This window comes from Laetiporus sulphureus, assembly GCF_001632365.1.
Source record: "Laetiporus sulphureus 93-53 unplaced genomic scaffold LAESUscaffold_38, whole genome shotgun sequence".
Lineage (NCBI taxonomy): Eukaryota > Fungi > Basidiomycota > Agaricomycetes > Polyporales > Laetiporaceae > Laetiporus > Laetiporus sulphureus.
The window spans coordinates 273,518-298,930 of NW_024468547.1; the positions used below are offsets into that span (position 1 = coordinate 273,518).

General features: G+C 50.3%; 6 protein-coding genes across 6 annotated transcripts; 5 read left to right on the forward strand and 1 right to left on the reverse strand.

The window, feature by feature from the left end:
- Window positions 1–801: 801 nt before the first annotated feature.
- LAESUDRAFT_704354 (uncharacterized protein) lies at window positions 802–3,481 on the forward strand. The gene is made up of 22 exons (XM_040906549.1): window positions 802–816; window positions 873–1,268; window positions 1,322–1,340; window positions 1,392–1,470; window positions 1,523–1,536; window positions 1,596–1,694; window positions 1,747–1,756; window positions 1,814–1,831; window positions 1,885–1,910; window positions 1,968–1,993; window positions 2,046–2,089; window positions 2,139–2,163; window positions 2,230–2,241; window positions 2,296–2,311; window positions 2,368–2,407; window positions 2,459–2,559; window positions 2,614–2,673; window positions 2,721–2,748; window positions 2,805–2,862; window positions 2,926–3,080; window positions 3,127–3,185; window positions 3,243–3,481. Exons 2-22 carry the CDS (start codon window positions 1,211–1,213, stop codon window positions 3,253–3,255), a joined length of 960 nt encoding a protein of 319 aa, XP_040761436.1. The 5' UTR covers window positions 802–816; window positions 873–1,210; the 3' UTR covers window positions 3,256–3,481.
- A 1,741-nt stretch (window positions 3,482–5,222) lies between these two features.
- LAESUDRAFT_728988 (uncharacterized protein) lies at window positions 5,223–8,271 on the forward strand. Its single transcript, XM_040909552.1, has 24 exons — window positions 5,223–5,283; window positions 5,623–5,672; window positions 5,742–5,781; window positions 5,837–5,855; window positions 5,911–5,989; window positions 6,056–6,069; window positions 6,126–6,224; window positions 6,282–6,291; window positions 6,341–6,358; window positions 6,413–6,438; window positions 6,502–6,527; window positions 6,581–6,615; window positions 6,662–6,686; window positions 6,751–6,762; window positions 6,833–6,848; window positions 6,902–6,944; window positions 7,018–7,118; window positions 7,166–7,225; window positions 7,275–7,302; window positions 7,356–7,419; window positions 7,469–7,608; window positions 7,666–7,731; window positions 7,787–7,870; window positions 7,941–8,271. Exons 2-23 carry the CDS (start codon window positions 5,661–5,663, stop codon window positions 7,835–7,837), a joined length of 984 nt encoding a protein of 327 aa, XP_040761437.1. The 5' UTR covers window positions 5,223–5,283; window positions 5,623–5,660; the 3' UTR covers window positions 7,838–7,870; window positions 7,941–8,271.
- A 531-nt stretch (window positions 8,272–8,802) lies between these two features.
- LAESUDRAFT_728993 (uncharacterized protein) lies at window positions 8,803–9,161 on the forward strand (the record flags this gene model as incomplete). The annotated part of the gene is made up of 3 exons (XM_040909553.1): window positions 8,803–8,954; window positions 9,013–9,051; window positions 9,124–9,161. Coding segments are annotated over exons 1-2 (183 nt in total), but the record flags the coding sequence as incomplete, so codon positions are not given.
- Window positions 9,162–11,389: 2,228 nt separating this feature from the next.
- LAESUDRAFT_728996 (uncharacterized protein) lies at window positions 11,390–13,124 on the forward strand. Its single transcript, XM_040909554.1, has 4 exons — window positions 11,390–11,518; window positions 11,590–11,969; window positions 12,023–12,186; window positions 12,296–13,124. Exons 1-4 carry the CDS (start codon window positions 11,434–11,436, stop codon window positions 12,921–12,923), a joined length of 1,257 nt encoding a protein of 418 aa, XP_040761439.1. The 5' UTR covers window positions 11,390–11,433; the 3' UTR covers window positions 12,924–13,124.
- Window positions 13,125–15,909: 2,785 nt separating this feature from the next.
- On the forward strand, window positions 15,910–18,600 carry LAESUDRAFT_683555 (acyltransferase). The gene is made up of 9 exons (XM_040905829.1): window positions 15,910–16,225; window positions 16,290–16,333; window positions 16,386–16,819; window positions 16,891–16,901; window positions 16,971–17,129; window positions 17,197–17,289; window positions 17,343–17,935; window positions 17,995–18,007; window positions 18,066–18,600. Exons 1-9 carry the CDS (start codon window positions 16,107–16,109, stop codon window positions 18,469–18,471), a joined length of 1,872 nt encoding a protein of 623 aa, XP_040761440.1. The 5' UTR covers window positions 15,910–16,106; the 3' UTR covers window positions 18,472–18,600.
- LAESUDRAFT_729000 (uncharacterized protein) lies at window positions 18,457–22,332 on the reverse strand. Its single transcript, XM_040909555.1, has 11 exons — window positions 22,200–22,332; window positions 21,902–22,148; window positions 21,393–21,598; window positions 21,329–21,332; window positions 19,611–21,280; window positions 19,527–19,589; window positions 19,323–19,496; window positions 19,271–19,292; window positions 18,870–19,246; window positions 18,786–18,848; window positions 18,457–18,764 (listed from the first exon to the last, which is right to left on the reverse strand). The coding sequence occupies exons 1-11, from the start codon at window positions 22,310–22,312 to the stop codon at window positions 18,752–18,754; spliced, it is 2,952 nt and encodes a 983-aa protein (XP_040761441.1). The 5' UTR covers window positions 22,313–22,332; the 3' UTR covers window positions 18,457–18,751.
- Window positions 22,333–25,413: the final 3,081 nt, after the last annotated feature.

The window sequence follows — 25,413 nt, forward strand, 5'->3', positions numbered from 1 at the left end:
TCCGGTGAGCAACGGGACCGAGCTTCACATGTATTCGAGCTGTGTCCATTCCTACGCCTGCTTCCTTGCTATCAGCATATAGCTTCCCAAGCCTAGACTTTACCACAAGAGTTGCTTCATCAAGAGCATATCACAACTCTGGACCAATCGCGTCTCGTTTCTAGGGCTAGAATGTTACAGGTATCATTCTAATTAAACGAATGTGATACCTGGCTGATGTTGATATACAGCAGGCTTGAAGATCACTTCCATCTATCATGATGTTTGATACAACACGTCAGACGGGAGAAGTGGTATCATTCTTTCCGCACAACATTCGCTTCTGCTCTCAATAAAAATCAATGTGGCTTTTTATCGTCGAAACCCCTACTTCATATTCCCTTCGATATACAAATAGAAGCTCGCTTAATGTACTCATCATGGATGGTGACTGGCATTGTCAGTTCATGTGGCTGTGCGGCAGATGCGGGCCCTCCGGGCGTTTGGCAGTAGCTTGGTTGTGTAATGCGCCTTCCACCACTGTCGAACATACCACAGATTTGGCGGATGATTTCCATCTATCGTACATCCGAAAGCCACAATCCGTGGACGTTGGGCGCGAGACACTGCGACTACGTTACCGCATGCGTACTCCATGCCTGTGCCGGTGCACCGCATATAGGTTCTCTTGTCCTTCTTTCTGTCACTAATTCAACGAAGGATCGGTCTTGCTTATGTATCGCCGATTACAGCTGATGTTCTATTGTTCTAGGCATAAAGAATCCGTGTCTTGTGCCCTGTTCACGATAACACTTATCATGGACAAGACATTGCAACGTGCGTGAGCATCGGAATACAACGCACCCTAAATGCCGACGCGGACATCTCTGTAGTAGGAAATCACGCCTAGTCAAGACTTCGGTATTGCTTGCTTGAGGCTTTATCTCCGAAAGACATCATTCATACACGAAGTACACGGGGCTGTCCAGAATAAGATGCCAGACGGCCCCTGTTTCATTTTGCTGATGGCCGCCCATATTTCTTTACAAATAATGCATCATTGGAACCAGACGATGCATGATGCATCATCGACAAGTGTTTTCATGCAAACTCTACTCGTCTTGATATGTCTTGACTTCTCGGTGTGTGGTCAACTTTGTAGACATAGGTTCGGGCTATATAGCGGAAGGACGGACTCGGTAGCTTCTTAGCATAATCCCCCAGCTCGGCGATGGCTGACAGCACCTTTCATTTTGACGTTGGCAACACCCTTGGAGCAATCTTCATAGGTATGATATCGTCTCATCTCACGGATAAACGATATCATTAACTCATTGCATAGGAAACATCGTTGTGGCCATGTAAGATTGCCACCATTGCTGGCCAATGTACTGGAGACTTACATCATACAGATTCTACGGTGTTACCAGTGTGCAAACGTTCATCTACTATAAGCGGAACGAGGGAGATTCATGGATTCTGAAGCATCTTGTATGTCCAGTGGCAGAATACGCTTACGAAACTGACAGGTTTGTACTTTCAGGTCTTTTGTCTCTGGTGAGATTATTGTCACCACTACAGTTTGGCGAAGTGACACCTATTATGCCGCGACCTAGGATTCTAGACGGCCTTCACTTAGCATTCATCACGTATGCGGTGTACGTTTATGCGGTCCGTGATTTTGGGAATGTATTGGCGATGATCACGCCGACCTGGTGAGTGGCCGTCGGACTCTTCTTTTTGCAAACATTGAATTATCGTGGACAGGGGCCTGATGGTTCGTATCGTCTGTTGACATTCGTCGTGTTCATGCTCAATTTCTCGCACTAATTAGGCTCAAGTTGTTGCAACCGTGAGTGTACTCAGATCCTACTCATTTCATATGATATATTCCTCCGTTTCTAGGGCTTTAGTGACGTGATAATAAGAGGGTAACATACAAGTCTTTGTGATGTTAACAACGGCCTGATCGCTCCTTCCCGCTACAGCATATTCTGCCATCGTGTATGGAGACGTGAGATTGCATTCCTCGTAGACTTGAAGCCTTCACTCACAGCCTTTTCAAGTCAGCTCCAGAACCGCCATGAACTGGGCCGTGATCACTATCATTGTAAGTCACCATCTGACTCGGATTCATGCTTGTTAATGATGAAGATCAGATCGCTAGTTCGCTTCTCGCCTTTGGTGAGCTGGACCGGAATACCTTTTGTTTCTGTATGTCTGCTCATATGAGACCCTTTTACGCGTTAGTCATGAGCCTTGGTGAGTCTCACAGAATTTAAATAATGACAGAAAACATTTATGCGTGGATAACAGTATTCAGCGTAAAATTGTAGGCTTCACCGAACGTCGCTCCCCATTCATCGACTGTATGATTTGATCGAACAGGTACACCGTGGATACGTACTTTGAGTTGTCAAAGATCCCTGTAAGCTCGTTTCACTCCCGGATCTCGCCATGTGCTTAACGCATTCCGTAGTGGGTAATTTATGTCGGCCTCGCAGCATGTGTTGTTGCGGATGTATTTATCGCTGGTGCGCTTTGTTATCAATTGGCCATGCGTCGTACAAGGTTCCAGAGGTTCGTCGGATATATTTCCTACCCGACCACAGCAATGCTGACATACTTACTCAGGAACAATTCGGTTATACGTACTCTGATGCTGTACAGCATCAATACGGGCCTCTTTACCAGGTATGATCAATGTCTTGCATAGCATCGTGAGCTGAATGACGATGCAGCATGTGCGAGCTTGGGTGTCTCATAACAGTAAATCAGTGTTCGATTTAACTCTTTGTCTTATCAGTTGATGTTCTGTCCGTAAGTATGCGGCATCTCCAACTAATTTTATATTCATGGGATTCTACTTTGTGCTGACTAAACGTGAGTCTTCTTACAATCTTTTGTCGGATTCTCATCCATGGCACTGATTTCTTGGTATTCCAGTGTTTCTCAATTCGCTATTGGCGACTTTGAACGCAAGACAAAGCCTGCGTCAGGCAATGACGGGAGAGGTCGTGACGATACCGTTGTCGCATACTCCAGGCACTGCCGCGACCGTCAGCGGATCAGAAGGCGACAGAGATGCAGATATATACGACGTAAGGCATATTGATCTTCATAGTGTTGTGTATTTACCGTGCTTAGGTTTCGAGGATTCACGTGCATGCCACGACCGAGATAAAGACGGATTCAATCCTGGAAAGGTCCGCACTATTGAATTCAATTCATCGCTGTCAGTACTGGTGCTAATTGTACAGTAGAGCGTACACTTAAAGTTCCAAAGACAACACCGTATGTCATGGGGAAAAGGAAGATACTTTCAAGTTTCAACCGTCGTTTCGATAATGTCCCGTTTTGCTATGACTATAACTTGTTTCGTTTATGCCGGAGGTCAGATGTTGGGAGGCTATCCATTCCGGTTTCTATGTATAATACGAATTGTGGCTTCGAAAACTGTATTGATGCTTATTCCTGCCTACAGAGCAGATATGCTACGGATCTTTGTGTTGTGCGATTCATTGCGATTACAGCCTCGCCGAATGTATCACCGCGGATACGAGCATCTCTGCTGCACTGTGCTGCTTGCTAGCAATACGTCGTGCGAGAACCTACAGGCTCGTGTCGTACAATATTCAAGCCTTGCAGAATACGTCAAGACTTTGTTGAGAAGCCACTTCAACGACCATGCATGTCACAGAAGGTCGAAACTTGCATGATGCTTCTATAATTTGCACCGCAAACAAGCTGTTCTCTATACTCTGTACGACATACGAATAAGTAGGTCACAAACGCCACAGCCGGCGGCTCGTCGGATAGGGTACTGTTAGAGTGGCGACTCGGCGATCTCCGAAGGTCTCAACCGTTGTTGACGTTGAGCGTCTGAACAGCCTGCATCGCTTATTTTACCATGGACGAAGACAATACCGCTCCAAATGATTGTCATTGATGATACAGCGGAAGAGGTGAGCGTGAACTTATGATGCATGCGCATGCGAATCTCTCGATGTACAAGGCCTCACGTATCACTGAGCTTCTACATTTTGCTGCTGATGATAGCACCGTAAGCATTTAAGTAAGTGTGAAGGTCCTCCGAGATGCGGTCTTTCGTTGTTGCACTTTCGATCTCTGCACATGTCTACTGCGTTAGAACCGCTTTTCTCGTTCTATGCTGCTACGGGTCTCGGAATCATTGCCTCAGTGTTTCTGCGGGGTTTTCCACTCAAAGCGAACATTGGCTGGTAGTTCTCATCGCTCCTCCGTCTTGTCGACATGCTGTTGTTCTGCTTGTTACCAAGGCATGAACTCTTTCATAATTTCTCGCTTCATCTGGCATAGCTTCCTGCTTCACAGGACTGCAGCATGCTGGCATCCCTAATGAATGACATAACGTCTCCAAGATATTTGTGCCTTCTGTTACCGTTTTGGACCTCCCTGCTCCCACTGGAGTAAACTCCTGAGATTAATCGCATGTTTCCCAGGCCATCATGCCTGCACAGTATTTGTCAATCACATCTCCGGTGATTGATCGACCCCCTCTTCTCCACTAGAATTGTATTGTCAATCATGAAAGCTGTTTCACCCGTTACAGGAGAAATTTCGGAACTTGGGGGTCACTTTAATTACTCAATCTGCACTGAAATTGACGGCGGTCGTGACTTGATGGTGTCAGCGCCGTGGTACACGGTGAGAGGCTGTCATATAGCTATTTTTAATGTCTACTTCACACACGTTTTCGATAGTTAGGTTCAAGACCACTTGCTATCAATGCAGTTCATAAGTCTCTCATAGCTTATCGTAATTGCCTCAACTCGTATATGTCAACACACGGACTGACAATAGGTCTGTTCTAGAATCAGGACGCGAGCCGTGGCTGGATTTTATTTGATCTCATGCACCACATACTCTATGGAAGATGTATGAATTGCCTTTCTTACGATTATCAAAAAGCTGACAGTTGCCACTCGTCAGATTACATTCGGTGAGCAAGACCGTGTTTTGTCTCCGAGCTGCCCGAATTAAACATTGTTCGGGTAATGGTATCGCTCGCTGCGATGAACCAGCACTCTTGGCAGATGCAACCGAGATGTCGATCATCGGACGCTACGCTGTGCGTAAGCGAAGCCCGATGACATCGTTCACGGATTTTCCCACTGGAAGTAACGTACATTGCCAATTCGTAGTCTCACCATTTCTTTGCAGATGTTCAGATACCAGATCATCAACCTAATTCTGTCTATCGTGTGTCCACAGTTTGGCTTCAAAGAGGGACCAAGTGTCACAACAGAACATGCATCTCATATGGTACGCTGTGCATTCTGGTGCATATGGGATGAGGGCATCCTCTATGGAATGGAAATAGCTCTTCTTGATGATCACAAGACGTGCAGCGCCCCGAAATCATGATTCGTTGGTTGACAGATTGACGGTAGCATGTTATTGAACGCCGTCAGCGCCGCTGTCTGTGGTAGGTGCTTGAAAAGCCCATATTCGGTGTTCTTGTCAGTGATATCGGGGCATCCTGCCCGTGGAATTGAGGCGACACAGCTGGAATGTACATCCGCCGAGGCTGGATGCGTTTGAACGTGCGAACGGCACTTTCGGGAGATGGCCACAGGACTGTTGCTGACTGTGCATTCCCAGCGACTTTGCTCGCACCGTATACATAAGCAGATTGCGCCATGGGATATAATGTGAGTTGTCTTCCCCGTGGAGGTCGTACTGAAATGGCGGCGCAATTGTCCATGACTGAAGAGAGCCAGCTCTTCCCGCGCAATGCCACTCTCGGAGCAGCATACCTTGGTACGTTCAGTTCAAGCCTGCGATATTGGCGCATTGCACTGATAGAGACCCTCAGGGACAATTGCGGCATCCATGCAAGTGCTTTCTGAGACCCCTTGATGGCCTGACTGTGATGACCCCGCAGCATAGACTCTATGGCGTAACCAACCTCCAGGCATTCGTCTACTACAAGCGACCCTCCCATGACCCATACTATATCAGATGGCTAGTACGTCGTTCGTTTCCACGCTTTACAACCTATACAGGATTAACGAGGCTATTCGCAACCACGTAGGTCTTCTTTCTATGGTCAGACACTTCGAGAGCGAGACTTCCATTCATCTTAACCAACGTCGAGGCACTAGGGTACTCGACGGGTTACACCTTGCTTTCATCATTCATGCATCATACAGCTACACAATTACGGACTACATGAATGCCGCTGCACTTATGACACCATTATGGTAACCATTTCGAGTTATGTCACGGTCTCCTGTGCTGATTTCTGTGCATCGCAACAGGTGCATTGCAGTAAGAAAGACATTATAATTTCGTCCCGTTCGCTCATCATTATATTCAGTCTCATGTCTTCGTATCTGTGAGCGACCCTTTTCATATGCACGTCAGATACGGCTGACAGCATAATCTCCAGAGTCTCAGCGATGCGATCGTGAGAGGGTGAGTATCTATTCCCGGTCATGGTAATGTGGAGTCATGCTTGACCATCAATTTCTCCCTCAGGATGTTCTGTTGCAGAATATGGATGCGTAAGTGGAATGAATTGGCGAGTAAACTCCATGTGACTGGAAAATGTTCTTAGTCAGCGAACGAAAACTGTTGATGACAAGCACAGTTGTACGTGCCTTATCCGATGCATGCGCTTCCTCTAAACTTGTTCCAGGCCTTCGTTTCTTTCATAACCCTCGGTACGTCTTTCAATCATGCTTTCCACGGGCCAGCAGTAGGACTGATCTCAAGCGATTACCCCAGCCAGCGGTTGGGGTATGTGCAGAGTATCAGCTCCATGACCTCGTTTCATTATTAATGGTGCACTCGGGATACGCGGCCGCAGCATTCTCCGTCTGGGGGTATGTCCATCTCGTTCTTTGGCTGTTGTAGTCAATTGAAGACTGTACATGAGGTCTCGTGCAAACAACTATTTCTTGAAACCAAAGGCGCTATCGGTAAGTGGAGTGCTCGCTAATTGTTGCTGCTATTTCAGACTTGGTGCTCACCTGTCCCTTTTCGTTCTCGAAGTATTTCCTATATCCTTACTTCATTTCCGGTGTCACGGCGGATGTCCTCATAACCGCATTTCTCTGCATTCTGCTACATCGCCAACGCGGCAGTCTAGCCAGGTTAGTTTCTTGCACACGGCATGAGCTGCACGTTCATCTCTCTGCAGGACCAATTCCGTGGTCAATACGTTGATGCTATACAGCATCAATACTGGTGTACTCAGCAGGTACGCTTGTTTCCTGCACGTTCCTGGGCCTGTCAAACACAGAATATAGTTTATGTGCCCTGCTTTGTCTGCTTCTGGTGAGTTCTGATTGTTCTTATCACAATATACCAACACTAATTCCGGTCAATAGTACACCCTTCTTCCGCAGAACAAGAAGTTCGCATTTATTGCTGTATACTTCGTGCTGCCAAAGTGTACGTATCATTCCGAGGTGCGCTCAATCACGTGGCTGAACATTGGCAGTGCTTTTGAACTCCTTGCTCGCCTCACTCAATGCGAGAGATCATCTGAGAAAGATGAATGAAACTGGCGGTTTGGTTACCATGCCTCCACCTCGTATGGACCGTGACAGTGTGGTCATGCACGGCCTCGTTTGCCCTCAGGTATGCTACCTGATCATCAGAAACTTCCGGAGCACCGAACGATTGTATACTGCACAGTCCTTCGAGATCGACATGCAGACGACGATGGAAATGAAATCGGACAACATGTCTGATATAGCCTTGGTGAGATATTTTGAATCTGCCGTAGCGCATCGATGACACCGATGCCGTGCCGTAGCCGGACACCCTTCCTCGGGCAATGCATTCGCTGGCATCGTGCTCTGTCTGAATATTCGTCTTAATAGTCTGACTGCGCTCGTCGGTATGTCGATGACTTTCTCAAACTCAAATCGCCTTGTTTCTTACACGAAGACCTATCCTGCTGTGTTAAGGTCATATTTATATAATGAACATTTGTTGCCTGAATGATCTACGTCTCGTCATACTCCATTCTACGGTATGCAGTCCATGTTATATGCCGTCCACGAAATATTCAGGAATCGCCACGGAAACGCATGTTGTTTCGTGAACCGTCTGCCAGCGTTCTCACAGGAACTGCTTCAGGGATTCACTGATTACCCAGGCTACTTCATTCGACGTCAGGAGGCATCCGATAGAATAGATTGTTGCCATCCAACGCTGAAGGCCATGCGCTTCCGCGCGTCTACTGTATCCGTATTTTCGCATAGGATGGCTTCTGACTTCCCCGCGGGGAAACCACAATGCTTGTCCTCTTACCAACTGTGCTTCGTCTTCGCGCCGAAATCTTGTCTAGTCGGCAGGACAGCCTGTACTCAGAGTCAGACTTCGCGGCAGAAGGGCAATGTGATCCGAGAGTGTTTTATCCAGGTTGTGGCGTCCTCTTCAAGTCGCACACTACGCGCCCACAGCCACAGCCGCTCACAGCCTTACCTCTATGAACGAACAGCTCAGGTGACGCGGTCCTCGGCAGTGAGGTCCGATAAAATCATCGGTTCTCGTTGCTCATAGGAAGTCCTAGGGTTTGAGGCAATGCGATATATTTGCCCTCATCATGACTGATCATGAGACGTCGAGATGATGACGTCCTTCCTGTCCATCATTTGTGTTCACTGTTCACCAGATATTTATGTACCATCCTTACCGAAATGAATTAATTTTATCCGCTGATAGAGCAGCAGCAATCGACGAGTTATATCCAGTGAGATGATGACGGCTGTGAGTGTATGGTCAATATTAAATCAGACCGGATAAAATGGTCAATACACGTAATACGTTGCAATGACGGTGATGTGGGCCCTTCACGTTACAGCCAGGTACAATAAGAACCGATTTTTGGCACCGTTCCTCATCATGCCCAGCCACGGGGGACTCGGTCATCGTCTCTGTCGCCCGTCAGCAAAAAGCGCCCATACGATGACTGCGTGCTATCAATATATCTCTAGTAAGTGCTCCACCGACCAGCTCGCGCTGAGAGACACATGCCATTACCAAGGCTTATGCCGATGACAGCAAGTTTCAGTACTAAAGTCATCAATGGAGTTTGAGGTAAATATATCGCGCGGAATTCCCTTCAAGCGTGTTAGTGGGACTCACGAGTTGTTGGAGTATCAAGGAGTTTTGATGACATATTGCTAGATTGGAGCAATGCATTACGACGTAAGAGCTGCGTAGACCTATTGATGAAAGGGTGATAAGGACATACCCTCTGGCAGAATGAGCTCCGCGCACCGAGTTACTATTGCACCGAGTTGGCATGGAGAGGGAGTCGAAGACGCAACCAAACTTCTTCCCGTGCGGTTCTCCCGGCTGGACGACATGATGGAACTTACCAATTCGGCATGTTGCAGTGTCAATCTATCAGTCCCTGAGATCCGTTAAAAGAAGGTCATATGAATCTGAGAAGACACATTCATAGCCACAACACGACTCCTTGGATGGCATCTTCCCGCGATTCTAGCCACGTCCATTTGTGGCGAACATGCACCAGCAGTCAAGACCTCCGACTCCGAGAGGGATGTTCCGTTACTGATGATCGTCGATGGCCGGATCGATAACGCTGTGCTTCTCTCAGAGACCGCCGAAGTTTGCCAACACTGCTTCATGGCGGATTCGAAGGCGTCTTGCGGCCTGTAACGCATGTGGTCGCCCGTCGCAGACTTGAAACGTTCCATGCGCGTGTTGCATCACCATTCACTGGGGTCATCGCCTCGAGCGCGGAACAGGTTCACGTGAGCCACTGTAGCGGAACTTGGCAGCACCGTGCCTGCACCGTGTTGTGTGTCTTTCGAGATCCGTCGAGAATTGGCACTGCAGGGGGCTCTCCTAACGCTAGGCGACTCAATTATTCCGCAAAGCCGGGCAGTCCATGGTCGGCCGCACTGTGCCCAGAGAGCGGATAGGTTGATTGAGAACGTCACGGCATGAGTGGGTTATGAAGTTGAGGACGCAGAGCGGTCTGTAACTCGATGAGCAATAGGTAGGACGCATACAGATGTGTTGCATGAAGAGATTGGCCGATCAACTCGGATACGGAACACTGAGCATGGCATCCGGGGAGATCACATAAATTTCGTTCATGAACGCCGGGTAGCAGATCGATCTAAGCGTCTGACTGGCATGCAGCTCCCATCCAATGAATATAAACAAGAACGATGAGCTGGAGCAGCAATGCCGATCAAGAATGCGTATCCGCGTAGTAATGAAGAATGCGATGTATCCAGTTGTCAGAGCCAAGTATGACCGTTAGATGCGCGTCGGGTTGTATGGGTGGAGAGGTCAGCAGGGTCTGGATAGAGGCGCCACAACAGCTTGGAGATCATGGAGACCTCGGTATGAACAGTTGAGAAGTCAGCTGGACAAGCTGATGATCAAGAACTTTGCATATTGGCGCAAGTCCTTGCTTAAAGTGGCATGTCAAGAACCTTGAGCCTGCTGCGCCTCCTCGGAACTCAGAATCAAGCTTGAAAGGAGCAAAGAAGCAGTATTACTTGAAGAGCAAATCGCAGTTTCTACTACTTGCAATTGACCCACGAAGGAGCACATCTATGGTCGAAACAAGGCCAGAAGGTCCGAACTTTCACAATATGATCTTTGATGGGCCACATGAAGAACTTTGCACGATTCAGAAGGTGGAGGCGAGCATGGTGATACCGGAGTAAGTACACTCAGCCGATCGGACCTCAAAATGAGCGCGAAGGATGTCGCAGCGGAGTTCGACTGTCAAGGCGCTCTGTTCGGTCGGAGTCTGACAGAGTGCACAAGTACTTATCGAGTCTTAGTGTCAATAATTCTCGCCATGCCCTCTGACTTTGATAAAGATCTCTGAAACATACCTTTCCATCGTATTTCCAACATCATGCCTTATTTGTGAACCGCGGAGATACGGTGGTTCAGTTTTGTAAGTAAATTCAGACGAATTTTCTACTCTTTCGGAGTGTAAATATGGCGCTGAACAAAACTCCTTCACCAGCAATACATTGCTTAACGGATCTGCAGAGAAGATTGGTTTCCAGACCAGGTACCTGATGCGATGCTTATTGCATCCGCAACCTGAGCATGAGAACCAGTACAGTGACAGGAAAATTTTCATGCTTGCGCGCTTAAGACTCTGGAACTGACTCAAGTGGCCCGACTGCCCTGGGACCAGGATTGATCTGCGCAGGCGCAAGAAACCACACCGCAGTTTCTAGAGGTAAGTGGAACGCCTCATGTTTGAGGCTCAGTGGCAAAGGGCATGAGCTGTGCGGGAGGGCATTAACGCCGACGATTCTTGATTTGAATCCCTTTCTGGGCATCCAGGCCTCTCGCGCCTACTTAAATCCCTGACTCACATTTTGATCCCGCTCATGCCAATGTTCCACCCTCATCTCCATCAGGTTCGTCGACGTAGAAAGGGGCGTCACTATGATTTCCCTTAAGCCTGGCTCCTTCTGCGACGTTTGCGCAGAGGAGTATGGCTCGCATAACTATCCTCATTCTATGCCATGCGGTGAGTGCGAGCATAAAAACTCTTCATTCAGGTCGAACAGTCTTGTGGATCGTCCCTTACACGCTATCCAGGACATGTCCTATGCCTTAATTGCTGCAACAACATCCTCAAAAAAACACCTACACGCGTTACGCCTTCCTGTCCTTTCTGTCGCGTGCCCTTCACTAGCGACACCATTCGTTTGGTCCGTGTGGAGTTCAGCAACAGCGGCCGTTCGACTCCTGCTAGAGCCACCGCCGATGCTCCAGACGTCGCCCTTGACAGTGATGACGATGTGCTATTGTTAACGCCATCCAGCCTCAAGGATAGCAGGGCCGAAGCTCGGCGGCTGGAGTACAAGGTCGCCAAGGTAGCGGCGAAGAAGTGCTCTGTCGAAGAAGTCGAAAATCTGCATCAGGAGCTGAAAGACTGGCTCTCAGGCTCTTCTGACGTCAAGTCCCACGATGACCAAGTGAGCATTCCTCGTAATATGTCTGAAGGTTCCTGACCGTCCATGATCCGCAGAAGGCCGCTCTACAATTGAGCGCTGCACTACTCCATGCGATTCTCGTGAATCACGTGGCGCACAAGCAGGCGACGGACATGGCGAAAGCGGTAGAAAGTGACCTTAGAAACAAGCTCGCCCAGGTTGATAAAGCAAAAGAAGAGGCAGAGGAAGAGCTACGCAGGTAGGTCTCCGATGATCATCCGTTTTGATTCACTACTGACGTCGGAGATACGCAGAACGGTACGTTTCTCCGCGAATTCCGCAGACCGGCATGCTGACCGCTGCCCATAGCGCACACAATGTGCAACAAAAGTACAAGAGATTCAGACCTTGCGCGCAGAATTAATACGCCTCAAGCTCAAGGCGGGCGAATCTACCACTAGTCCAACTCCTCGCCCTCCGTCCACCGCTTCTTTCATGAACCCACGATCAGGCGCTACGTCTCCCACGTCCCCGACATCCCCGACGCGCGCTTCCTTCGCGTCCTCCGTCCAATCTTCCCTCTCTCTTCCCCGCATCAGCGCAGCCTCAGCCCATGCACGCTCCGCCTCGACCATTCCTGGCTACCGATCTATGGCCCCTGCGACGCGGCCGGCCTCAGCGATACCCACCCATACCCGTACTCTATCCTCGGGCACCCAGGCTGTCCATCGTATACCCTCCAGGCAGCTTTCGAGCCTGCCGCCCAAAATGACACGCTCGACGAGCGCAGGCTCGGACGAGAACGAAAAAGAGAAGCAGCGCGAACGTGACGCGCGCCGTCTGCAGCTTATGCAGTTTTGGTACCCAGCTGGGAACGCGGCGTCGGGGAAGCAGCAGTCTAAGCCTGCTTCCCCCAACGTCGTATCCTCTAGTGAGGCCGCTGCTTCCGTTCTTCCACGTCGATGCAAGCCTTCAATCTCCTCGCCTTCGTCCTGACCGCAGGAGCGGAGCTTGCTCATCATGTGGAATCCATAGACGCGGATCATAAATGGTTCGCCGTGTCGGATACCTTACTATACCTCATACTGTCTCCTGCTGTTATCTCGCCTTGGCCTATTTCTGCTTCGTTCACGGATTGCACCCAGAGACACGTTGTCTGCTCCACGCTTGTCTGTCTGGATTGATACTTACTCCCCCTTTAGTTCACTGTTTATATCGTTCTGATCTTCGCTTCTCTTTCACCTACCTTCTTGTGGCCTCTTACTTCACTACCTCGTGGTTCTCTGGGACACTCGTCTAGCCCAAGTGGCCAACTCTGTAGCAATTTGTTGTTTCCTTTTTTGACGACGGTTTACGGATCTTACGATTAGAATGGTTTACGATACGCAGTACGATACTACGAATGATGTGAATACATGTTCATGTGATGACTTAGGCTTATTTCGAGGTGCGAGAGTGCTCTGAAGACAGTCTGTACGAGGACCAGCTCATAACGTCACACCACGTTGGATGAAAGCCGATGCTCCCGAGAGGTTCACCGTTCAATGCCACGGTCGCGAGGCTCCTCCAGAAATTACGTTTGGATGGGGTATGCCCACTTACATAGTTCAGTACTAGGAAATTGCTTTTGAAAGATTCATACACGCGCCTAGTAGCTTGTGCAATTGACAAGTGAACGCAAAGTGTATAGCGAACGTTCGCGCAGTGGCTGGCAAGACAATTTGAGCAGGTAATCGCGAGCGCCTATCTGGACTCCAACTCTTGATCCACTACATACACAGCACGATACTGACGGATGACTAGGACTTTACAGATCCATCCGCATGGGCTACTGTTACAAATCTGATACACTTCGTAGGATTCCAGAGAGACCAGAAGTCCTTTTCCGCCTCGACTCAGTCCGTTCCTGCACTGATAAGTGGCGCCATTTCGGAACCCGACGAACTTTCGGTCAACGATGCTGAACAACTTATGCACAAAGACCTAGCAGCTTACGGACCTTCTCAAATCTGGAAACATCGCGCTTTATTGGATTCCAAACCATACCGGTTGCGTGAGCGCAATTTTCGTTTCTTGGACGAGTTCGAACAGGGAAGGAAGAGCTTGCAGGCTCCTCAGTTGTGGTTAGTATGCGTGTTTCTGCATCCCTTGAATAGGATCTTGAGGCCTCTTGAAAGAACCTTCGATGGAAGCGGATAGGATTGAAGCAGCCAGTGAAGGTGGCCTACTTCACGGGAAGACCATGCGATCGCGTCTGGATCGCATACTACTGGAAGTTACTCTGTTCTTAATGGCCTGGATTTTGCTCCTGCAGTCCCCTTTGAAATGCTTCCTACCTTTTGTTTTTCGAAAGGATGCCACAAAACGATTCTCATACGGAAGCTCGATGAAACGACGGAGCTAGATGTCTCTTAATCAAATGATCCAATCCCAGCTGTAGTATCGGGACGGCAAGACTGTCGCAGACTGCGCTGTAACAAATGTCTTGGATGGTGTACCGGGGACGTACATTCGCAGGTCAATCCAATCATCTGAAAGCTCAATAATCCCCGACTTTCGAGTTGCATCACCTAAAGAAAACCTGGCACTAATGGATGCAAATATGCAATACACGACTACGACGAACACAGTATTTGCCTTCCAATATATGCTCGTTGGTCCGTCCACGAGATTCCCCTCGCGCTCACTCATTCTCTTCCTATCAGTAACGTCAACGCCGCACTTGTGCTCTGTGCGTATGTCGCGGCAACATGGCTCCTCTCGCGATTTAAAGGCTTCAAATATTCTGACGTCCAAGGGATCTACGGTCTGCACAATTCTAAAGACCTTTCTGACTGGGCGATCCTCATCGGAACCGTATATGACTCTGAATCAAGAAGGGAATCCTAAAACACACAGGAGTTCGTGGAAAGCAGAGCTTGCAATGCTGACGATCACACATCACGCTTTCCGTTTGACATCACTCCTGGAACGCACGGTGTGGCCATGACGTACGTTGTATGCTCATAAGAACGTTACGCAAGTTCGCGAACTCAATTAACTAAGGACTTGTGTTCAGGGCCCCAGGTTTTTCGTACACGAGTCCTACCCCACGGTTCTCGCCGCTCGATTCGTCTATTGACAAAGACCCACACCGTTCACGTGCAGAGGAGACTTGCTCAGACGAGGTTGCATCACGAGCAGCCGCTTCTTTCGTTGCATTCGGATGCAGATGATACAGCGTCAAAACGTCAGATGACTTCATCCAGCTCGTCGTCGGTGGTCGACTCCTCAATCGAGTGACCTTGCGACTTTTCAAACGCAGAAGAGGCTCCTTCCGAAGATAGTGCATCCAATTCGTCATGTGGGGCCGGATCCTAGCGCGAAGAATCTGAGTGGCTTCGGATGGAGACTCAACCTACTCTGATGTGATAGCGCAAGCGAATGAAACCTGGGCCAGCTGGCAGCAGTCTTCGGCCATTCCTAGCCATGATGCTTTGGAAACGAGCACAATGTGATATGCTGATCCCTCGCTATGAGCTGTTCGTTCTTTCGTGACTTGGAGCTTGTAACTGTGATGCGTCACCGTAGGTCCATACACTGCTATCGATTGCAAGTTGCTATGTATACACACCGCCCTTTTCAAATTGTGCACATGCTGCTCTAAAATTAACGCGGCGCTGAGAACATGGAGTCTTAGTGGAGAACATATGGCGTTGTAAAGCCGCACTATTCAACATGTACGTATGGAAGCGCCACTTACAGCGGCCGCAAGCCTACTCCACAGCTGCATTTGAATGTGCACATGTGATGAAAGTAGTTCCGCTAATTAATGAATTTGATTTGTTCTTGCCTCTAGTAGAGAATATGAGGCCCGCCACGCGTAAAGTCACATGCACGTGATGTCAAGATTCATCAATGCGCCACCACAACATTCTTCGTCAAGAGCCTCATGGTGACATTGATGCTTCCTGTCTGAACGTTACGCTGGTTATTCTTCGCGTGTTTTCTTGAGTTCCAGTTTATTGAACTCGTTCTCCAAGGGACAGCAAATGCATCCTCACTTATGGCCAGCAAATTTCCATCTTGAAACCATTGACAGGTTCCTGTCACGGCGCGTGATGCGCCGCGTGTACGCAATGTTCAACTCGACCTTTCGCTATCAGCCTCGACATACGCCTCCTGAAGCTGCGAGCAGAAATGGAGATTCAGCTTGTCTACCGGGTTCTACGAAAGCTATCGCACTGGGCACTCTCCTTCTACTCTGAAATACAGGTTGTTGGTGAGGAGAACGTCCCAAGTGACGGACCTATCATTGTGTACGTTGAGACTGGTGCTCACCTCACAATGTTGTTGGTCCAAGATGATGATGACGATACTTAGCGTTTCATGTCATCACAATGAAATTCTTGACATCGCTACTCTTGGTAAGTTTTCGTTAGCTTCTCACATCGCTTTCGTTGACCAAACACCTTGAAGCTTCGACGATACCTAGGTGTCGATTGCTTCGCTTCTGGGCGAAGGCTTCGCTGTTCAAGAATCCCATCGCAAGAGCTATTCTCGTATTATCTGGGAACATCCCTGTCCATCGAAACCCGAACAGCACTCGTTCCAGCGACATCGGTACCGAAGCAAACTCCTCAGCTAGCGCTTCTGATTCGAAGCAAGCGTTATTTCGACAGACATTTCTTGCACTGGACCGTGGCGAGGCGATCGGTGTGTTTCCAGAGGGTACGAGCTACACGGAGCCCCACATCGCCCAGGTGAAGGACGGCGCGGCTTGGGCTGCACTGGAGTATATGCGATGGCGGAGAAGCCACGATCAAAGTCGACGTGCAGACGATGGTTATGGCAGATTGATGGTTATTCCGGTAGGGATCGTGCATACGGATAAGTCTCGGTACCTGAGTCGAGTGAGTACCCGTCGAACCGCTCTCTGCACCTACAACTTTGCTTACGGCTTCAATCTCGGTTTGAATGTCAGATGTCTGTTAGGTATACCTCAATCTACGTTTATCATCTCTGTCATCTCTATTCCTGATTGCAATCGATGCGGTCGTGCAGATGGGGAACTCCCATCGATGTGGTCTCTTTTGCAGAACGGTACCTCCCGGAGGCCGGGCCCGACTCGCCCTCAGACGCAGACACAAGGGAAGCAGTCCGCAAGCTTACGAAGGAGATCGCGAGAAGGATGGTGGCGCTCACAATCAATGCGCCGGATTGGTGGGTGTCATGTTCCGGGATCAACTTTTGTTTCTGCTCGCGTGCATCTGAGTTTCGCTGAATACAGGGACACCGTCCATGCCGCAAGGATGGCGCGGGATATCCTGTGGAAGGACGAGCGGAACATTCCGATGGCAAATTTTGCTCAAATCAGCCAGCAGTAAGTCGATGTGTCTTCGATGATTATCAGATCTTCTTAGAGGCCTCGCGTAGATTGATCAAACTATTCTCTGTCTCAGACGGGCCTGCTTCTCTCCGAAGAGTGAAGCGAACTCTTCTGCGGTACTACTCCTTCTTGAACTTCACTTCCTTGTCGCACAGCTCGCTTTCAGCCGTCCTCCCGGATTCGCTCTCGCCTCGGGCGCCCTCCACAGGCGAAGCACTCCTCACGTTCTCTCGAGAGCTGGCAGGCACGTTCCTCCGCTTCCGCTTCCTGTTATTCTTGCCGGTGTTCCTCGTGCACATTCCCGCATACTTGCTTGCTCACCTCGGCATGCGCGTCCTGTCTAGCCCTTATGAGGAGGAGACACATGCTCAGTTCAAAGCGGTATTCGGGATGATCGGTGCTGGTATCTCGTATGGCGTCGCTGGAAGCCTCTTAGTGCGGGTCTTGCAGCGATTGCCGATGTCTGTCGCTTTTAGCAATGAAAGCAACGGCATCAAGGATCCTGTCGCGCAAGTCCTGCGGCGAGCCGCAGTATGGCTGTTGTGTCCGGGCGGCCCCCTTAAGAGCGGCATTCAGTCCTTGGTCAGCATCTGTGGCGTTGCTTGGCTCCTCTCGAAATGGCACAATAGACTTGTCGGAAGTGAGTCTTCATTCCCCACATATCCGACACCTCATACATATCCTTTCCATGCCGCACAGCAAATTATAGACAGTGAGCGCAAGCCTGACTCGTTGGTTGCCACGCTAGAACTAACCATCGCATCCCTCAGATTCAAGCGGCTGGTCGCCTCATTGAAGCTCCTCATCGGTCTTCTGTCTCCCCGCACAGCGGACCTCACACCGGACGAGCTGCAGCAATATGCCAAACCTCCTCTTCCTCCTGTGAATCCATTCCTCAAGCGTCGTTCCCCTCCGACCTCGACTGGTCAGCCTAACGGAAACGGCCACAGCATCGACAACGATTTTTGCAACGGTAGTCGCCCTGCCAACCAGAATGAACCTCGCCCTCCTACGCCGTCGTTTCGCAGGCTAATGCGACCCCTCTTATCTGCGCGTGCTGAGGCAACAGATGCTCTTGCCAAATATCTCGTTGACGTGGAGAACACAAGCGATCTGCATAATGGCGAACTTGTCGATATTCTGCAGCAGCTTAAAAAACACGGAGCACACTTCTGACTCTCGCAATATGCCTACTCGACGTAAGTTTCTCGTCTTGTCCTGAACTATCGACTTGGGAACGAACTACATACTAGATAATAATTCTTCAAGAATAGAGGGTATTGATACAAGGTATCTACAGCGAGCCCGAAAGACAGACATAAAAATCCTTGAAATGTCGTGCGATCAGCACTTTTAGATAGTTAGTCGTACTTGACATGCGATCCTAAATCAAGTCATCAGATTCATCATCTCTTCCTAAACGTTATATGTTCCGGAGGCAGAAGCCAGTTGTGCTCTATCGTTGCTGCCTCGGACCCAAGAACGCAAACAGACTGTTGTGCTGGCTACCAGCAGATCGAGGAGCAGGAGCATGTATCGCGGAGTTCTCCCCTCTGCCCGTCACAGCGGCCGACGAAGTGGACGACGCAGCGGGGAAGGACAGCAAGAGGGAGCTCTGGCCCAGGGAAGGCACAAAGCCATCAGAGGTGGAGATCGTCGGAGCTTCAGGGGCAGCGCCAAACAACACGCTGTTCGGAGGAGACCCATAGCGTGCCTGTGGGATCTGGCGGTCCGACACGCGTGAGCTGGTCGATGTCCGCCGAGAAGTGGATCCACGGATAGATGGGGTAGGTGGAGCGTAATGTGCCCATATAGATGCGCTTGTTTGGTTCGGCGGAGATGGTGGTATAGCATGTTGGAGGACACTTGCTGGCTGGATGACATCTCCAGCAAGTCGATACGCGGAATTGGTGCCGGAGAAGGGAGGGGCGACTGGGCGATAACTCATATTCTGCGAACGCATGGCATCACTAACCGGTTGATATGCAGTGCTTCGGCTGGTCATAAGAGACACGACTGGCTGGTACACCGCACTCCACGGCGGCGCAATATCGTGAGCGGAGCGGAACACGGTTGGCGACTGGGGTATGGCAGTCTCAGGAATCCAGTGGCTGTGAGGTGAGGATGCAACATTGTCTGCCATAGTCGTGTGACGTCGGCGCTCGCTGGTCCTCGACTGGTCACGAACGTATCCGGCTCCGCTCGTCGACGACCCTTGAGAAAAAGCGTACACATGCTCCGAGTCGCTCATGCTTCCGCGATCGAAGCGATGGGAAGATGGCGTACTGGAGCCTCTATAGAAGGCAGGTCGTGACTGCGACGATGACGCCCCGTACTCATCGGGCCTTGATTGTGGACGAGAACTGTACAAAGCGAGACCCGTCCTCGCGCCCACGATGGTGTCCGGAGCATCATCTGCGTTGGAGTGGGAAGAGCGTCTGCTGCGATGGTCTGCCTGACTTGCCCGACCGCCACGGCTCGTGCTGTCTTCATTCGCAAATTGCAGGAGCGAGTCGCTCACGAAGCGCAGGTCTTGTGGTCCGCTGATTATCTCGTGTGACGCACTGTGGTCGATGCCTGCGTTGAACCCTAAGCCGGCGCTTCGGTCGTGATTCCCCATTTGCGGTCGCAGAAGAGACGTCTCGCTTCCAGCTGAACGAGCAAACGGTCTAGACGTGGGAGTCGTCGTTTGCAGATCATCATCCTCGCCTAGATTCGGTGGTGGGATCACAGCAGGTTCATCATCCTCACTGTCAGTGAGAAGCTCGCGGGATCCGCTCGGTAAGCCCACCAAGCCTAGGTCGCCGACACTCAAACTGGACGCGCTGTCGTTTGGCAAGCCGATCAAGCCAAGGTCTCCAACACTTAGGTCTGAGCTTGCAGAGTTGCGCGATGGAAGATCCGAGGAGTTGATCGTTCCCCAGGTTGACGCAGGAGACGGCGCTGGGGAGCTGTCACGCAGTAAATCAAGCAAATCTCGGCGTTCGTTCACTTCAGGCGGCTGGTCTCCCATCTGGGGGTTTGGTGGAGGATTGAGGAGAGTCATGCTATTGAGAGTTGCGCTGGATAGGGGCTCTTCGTGCGGTTGAGAAGTCTCAACGGCGTCTCCGCGTGGCGTCCTAGACGAAGAGATGGTGTCTTCGCGCCGAGAACGTCCGCTTGGCGTCCTTCTGGGCATCGCTGGCGCATTGCGGACAGTATGGCTGCCGCTTGAGTCTGACCGATTTGTGCCCGACGGACCTGCTATAGGTTGCTGTGCTGTATACGAAGTGCTTGCATACGTCGGGTATGCAAGCGGACGCGGAGGGTTGCTCAACGAACTAGAAGGCGCACCGGCGTTGTCCACAGCGGACACCGCTCTCGAGGGTTGCGGCCACGGCGCCGTGTAGTATCCATAGCGGCCATCAGATGCGGCTCCATATTGCCAGCCATACGCTGTAGGAGACACTGAAGAGGGGCCTGCCCCAGCACTTGCGGACGGCGGAGTCGCGTTGGACAAGCGCGTCGAGCGCGAGTTGATAGTAGCGCTTGGGCTTTTGAACGATCCGAACCAGCCATCCGGGCGCGGGGGAACGATTTTTTCGTGCGGACGAGCGCCTGGAACGATCAAAGGTGGTAGGAGAGACCTGTCTCTCCGTGACTCATCGTCACCCTCTTGCAGGATGGAAGACGGCCCGGGAAACGGCCCTGGTGAGCTCAGGCGTCGTGTCTGTGATCGAATGGTGTTGGCTGATCCAGAAGGTCCAGGAGTGGGCTCTGTTCTGCGCGACGAGCGTCGACTTGATGAGGTGTTAGATCGCATCACAGATGGGATGCGTTCAGGACTGGCAGTCCGTGGAAGTTGAGGGAGGGCATTCGAGGCGCCTTCCGAGCGCGATAGGTCCAGACGTGGTACTTGCACCTCGGGTCTTTCTAGCTTGCGACGATCATGGCTCCGCACTTGTTCGCTCCGTAGGAGCGCGATCTCCGCGTTGGCTCGCGTAAGCTAATGCACGGTCAGCAAGGCCTTGTGCTCCAAGGCGCGAAAGCATACCTTCCTAGGGCAAGCAGCTGCATAATTACGCTGTCTCATTCGATAGACAAACAAGACCACTCACATCTTCCATTCCTTTTCCGCATTCTCCATCTGCTCCAGGAGGTTCTGTTCGACTAAATGGGCCTTTTTAAGATCGTCGTCCTTCAATTGCAACCTCTGCCTGTAACTTTGTTTCGTTTCACGATGTTCCTCCTTCTCATACGATAATTGTCGTTGCAAATCCCAATAGTCGCGGAGTCCATCGGCTGCTGAGCGTAGACTCCTGTGCTGAAACGACGAGAATCAGTCGCTAATTCCGAGGAACGAATACAGTGCAGGTCAAGAAAAGCGTCCGGAGCGGGTATGATCCCATACACACCGGACGGACATAAAAATATAAACGCCATATCCCTTGCCAAAGTCGCGTAGGACTTCATGAACAACTACGGATCACGACGTTTCCCCTGGATTCGCGACGATCACGAATGAAAATTACACTCGACGAAATCGTCACTCGCGAATTTATTGGAAGCTCTTACCGCGTCGTAGTAGCAGGACGAGACCATTGCCAAGGCATGAGCTCCTACTCACCGCGCCATCGTTATCTGGCCGTGCACCAAGCCATGCGTTGACCTCGTCAATCACAGCATTCACATCTTCCACTGATGTATTCTCTCCAAAGTAAAGAGCGACGCGTTGGAGCAGCTCGGTTTCCTCGCTTGTCACGTCTTGATCTTGGCCCGGATAGATTCGATCGACATGGAGTTTCTTGATGCGATCCGGCTGGAAAGCTTTGCGACATAGAGGACAATTACTGGGATTGAGTGAGTGCAGACATCTACACTGCTTGTGAGAATCTGCATGCCAGGAGCATAGACCTCAGACGCACTGCAAGCAGAAGACATGGCCACACGCAATGGCATGGGGAGCGTTAGCGGGAGTGGTCCAGTTATACCCGTCGAGGCAGACGTCGCATGTCGACGATGGATGGACTACAAGCATGACAACTTGCAGAGGGTCATGGGCGAGGGTGGGAACTTCGAGGCAGCCACGAGGCACGGGGTGGATGTAGGATCACGGACACCATAAAAGGCAGGTTTCAATTAATTGTTCGCCCATTCAGGATGTGTCTCTTCAGATATACGTTTCACGAAAATAAGAGGTTCATTCATGTAGAATAGCAGGGCAACTGATAGGTTGTTCTCAAACATAACCATGGCATTCATCATCGGAAGCTTCATCAACAATGTTGCCAACCACACTGATCATTCTGATCGTCATGAATGGTCGCAGCACATCGAGCTCTTCCACATGCCATATGTCAGGTTTTCATCTAAAAGGCAGTTCCTCTAGACGCATGATGTATTTTTGTATAAGCAGCCTACATTGTATTCTGTCTCTGCATGCGCTCGAGTGAAAGAGAGGCCGAGTATCTATTGAACAGTCAAAAGAAGGGCCGGAGGGCTGGACATCAAAAACATGAGGACTCCGGAACGCTTGGACCGAATCCAACAGTGCGGACTCTTGATCAGATGGTTCGGATCATCCTAGACCGCGAATACTGATGCATGATGGCTTGAATGAAGCTGCATACAACCTGAGTGTCTGTAAGGGTCTGAGGGTCGGCAGTATCCAACATTCGGCTTGCCCGCTAAGTCCGCCATCTTTCATCCCGGAGTCTGTCTATGTAGAAAGCGTAGGAGTTAGAAACTCGATATGAGATCCAGAACGACGGTGTATATAGGTCCCATTGATTCGCCCTATTATCGATGGTTCGATGGTCATGCGACACAACCGCCCTCGCAAGGCGTAAGGTCTTCGGCTCAGCATAATTCCGAGTCGAGGAATTGCAGCAGCGTTTCCAGATCATCAGTTAGCACTTCACGTACCGGCCTAGTGCTGGCAGGAGATTCGGTAGGAACATATGCCTTGTCGCCTGTAGCGAAGCCAAGATCAACTAGGAAAACGGCATACGCAGGGAGATGTGGTGCTCTAGCTAGTCACCGAATTTCCCAGAAGTGCGAGAGATAACCAAGTAGAAATGCTCTGCAGCTTTGATCATGAGAACCGTGCAAGTACGTTTGAGTACTCGACGCTCAGCTTCAGAGTGCGTATGATCAAGAAAGCGTCAATTTAGTAGTCATAGCTGGACGAGACAGGAATATCAGACCCGAGGTTAGTTTCACAGCCCTTCGAGCTGGTGTGTGCCGGACATGATACAGCTTCACAGGCATTCAGCTTTTTTAATAGAAGCGCTGGATGTTGAAGCAGAAAACAATTCAGAGAAAGGAGTAGTGCTGTTTGCGAGGAGGAAGACGAGTCTGGATGAGGGGGACTCGAGGGTGCTCATGAAAGCGCTCGTGACAACCACCATTCATTCGTTCGTCACAGCCTCACAGCGCAGCGATGTCACGGTCTGTCACGGTCTCCCTCTTCGACCGCCACTCTGGTCTATGCGACAACTGCTAGCTTGCCGATTCATTCAAAATACTGTTCCACGAAAATGCAAACGCCTGCCGTGTAGCTAATGGCTTGGACAAAATGTGGAAGCCCCGTCGTACATTTCAATTCGCAACGGAAGCAGTTATAGTTCACTCCGGTGAGCAATATCTGCGTCTGGCCGCTGCCTTTAAGCACCTTGCGCTATTCAATGCCGACAAAATTCGGCCCGACCTGGGACAGCCAATATCGATCCACTCGAACCGAGGCAACTCAAAATCGTCGAATGTCTAAAAGTTTTGAATGCAAGGTCCGTGAAGCTTTCAGTGCGCCAATTTTCCTATCAAGGATCAATATAAGGCCGAGCATACTCGATCTATGCTGGCGGATCGTCGTTTCCTTGGATAGGCTTCGTGGGCCTACTGAGCGGTGCTGTCGGGGATCGAGAAGGCTTCTTTAACCCCACGCACAGCATAATTCATCGCCTGGTTAGGCTGACACGTCTCATTGGAAACCGGGGTGAATAACGCCTGCTGACATTATGGCCACATCTACTTTCATCTTCTCCTCGGCAGTTCTTAGGAATCGAGGTAGCAACGGTAGTGGGTCCCAGGAACCCTGTAGAATGAATATGCCCACCGGTTCGCCGAGAAACTCTCTCAACGGACTGTCAATAGCTTGACATGCAATAGAAAGACGTTCCTGATGCCTGGATGTGGCCCATCTCGTCTTATTGCTTTCCATCGGATGGTTCGCTCATGGCCTAGACTGCCAATGTCAAGGTGGAGACAATAGCCTTCCCACTCTGCAGATGCCTTGTACGTTCCCAGAGACCTTTGGCGAAGCGGTCAATACGCGTCATCCCTCAAGTGCTTCAGATCAGCGCGTCTCAGGATTCTTTACTCTATTGGCATTCTTCAATCTTCGTGTTCGGTCTCGCCTACTACATGCAGTCTGGTTCAACCCCATGCGAACGCGCACAGAATAGCTTCCGTAACCCTGATCGGCGATGGAGGCACATCTTCCCTAGGCCTTGACCATGTGCAAGGGCTTCATTTCCCATCCTTCGAGCATCTACCTGGCTACATAGAACGACCAGTTTTCACTGTTGAGTGGTATCAACATCGCCAATCTGCCAACGTAAATCTATTTTGATTTCGAAATATTGCCATTTTACCATTCTACTAGCAGCTCATTCTGCTCTTACCATGCTGAGGACCCGCTTACTATGCCCTCTACTGGATGGCCTCCTGGGAACGCTGAGGTCCTTTTGTCATATCCCACCATCACGGAACATGCTGCTAACATGAGGCTCATGACGCCCAAATCGGATGCCGATCAGCTGCTTCCCGCCATACGCTCGTTTCGTGGGGGTGGCTACCGTGGACCTCCTGGAAGCTCCGAAAACCAAAACTCTTGTGTTGTACCCCTCGTGATACGTTGTATGTTCAAAGATTGGCATGATCCGAACGCAATGTTCCAATTGTGACTCCACTCGGAATAGTGTGTTCGAATCTCGCCGGCACTGTCCACCAGAAGCGAAGCCAGCAGCTCGGCCAAGGTGTACCATAGATAGGGCCATATCATCCTTCGAGAAGACCGCCCACACGGTCGGTAGCGCTGCGAAGACTGGAGGTTTCGATCTCCAGGCGCCTCATGTTCAC

Bases quoted from the DNA above. Each gene is read 5' to 3' on its own strand.
- LAESUDRAFT_683555 (XM_040905829.1), top strand. From the start codon at position 16,107: ATGGAGATTCAGCTTGTCTACCGGGTTCTACGAAAGCTATCGCACTGG. The intron at 17,130-17,196 runs GTGGGTGTCATG...CGCTGAATACAG, and splicing joins ACAATCAATGCGCCGGATTG to GGACACCGTCCATGCCGCAA. The intron at 17,290-17,342 runs GTAAGTCGATGT...GGCCTCGCGTAG, and splicing joins TTTGCTCAAATCAGCCAGCA to ATTGATCAAACTATTCTCTG.
- LAESUDRAFT_728996 (XM_040909554.1), top strand. From the start codon at position 11,434: ATGATTTCCCTTAAGCCTGGCTCCTTCTGCGACGTTTGCGCAGAGGAG. The intron at 11,519-11,589 runs GTGAGTGCGAGC...CACGCTATCCAG, and splicing joins TCCTCATTCTATGCCATGCG to GACATGTCCTATGCCTTAAT. The intron at 12,187-12,295 runs GTAGGTCTCCGA...CCGCTGCCCATA, and splicing joins GCAGAGGAAGAGCTACGCAG to GCGCACACAATGTGCAACAA.
- LAESUDRAFT_728988 (XM_040909552.1), top strand. The intron at 7,303-7,355 runs GTGAGTTCTGAT...TCCGGTCAATAG, and splicing joins CCCTGCTTTGTCTGCTTCTG to TACACCCTTCTTCCGCAGAA. The intron at 7,732-7,786 runs GTGAGATATTTT...GCCGTGCCGTAG, and splicing joins ACATGTCTGATATAGCCTTG to CCGGACACCCTTCCTCGGGC.
- LAESUDRAFT_704354 (XM_040906549.1), top strand. From the start codon at position 1,211: ATGGCTGACAGCACCTTTCATTTTGACGTTGGCAACACCCTTGGAGCA. The intron at 2,408-2,458 runs GTAAGCTCGTTT...CGCATTCCGTAG, and splicing joins TTGAGTTGTCAAAGATCCCT to TGGGTAATTTATGTCGGCCT. The intron at 3,081-3,126 runs GTAAGGCATATT...TACCGTGCTTAG, and splicing joins GAGATGCAGATATATACGAC to GTTTCGAGGATTCACGTGCA.
- LAESUDRAFT_729000 (XM_040909555.1), bottom strand. From the start codon at position 22,312: ATGCTTGTAGTCCATCCATCGTCGACATGCGACGTCTGCCTCGACGGG. The intron at 22,149-22,199 runs GTGCGTCTGAGG...CAAGCAGTGTAG, and splicing joins GGCCATGTCTTCTGCTTGCA to ATGTCTGCACTCACTCAATC. The intron at 19,247-19,270 runs GTTAGTGATGCC...ATGCGTTCGCAG, and splicing joins GAAGCACTGCATATCAACCG to AATATGAGTTATCGCCCAGT.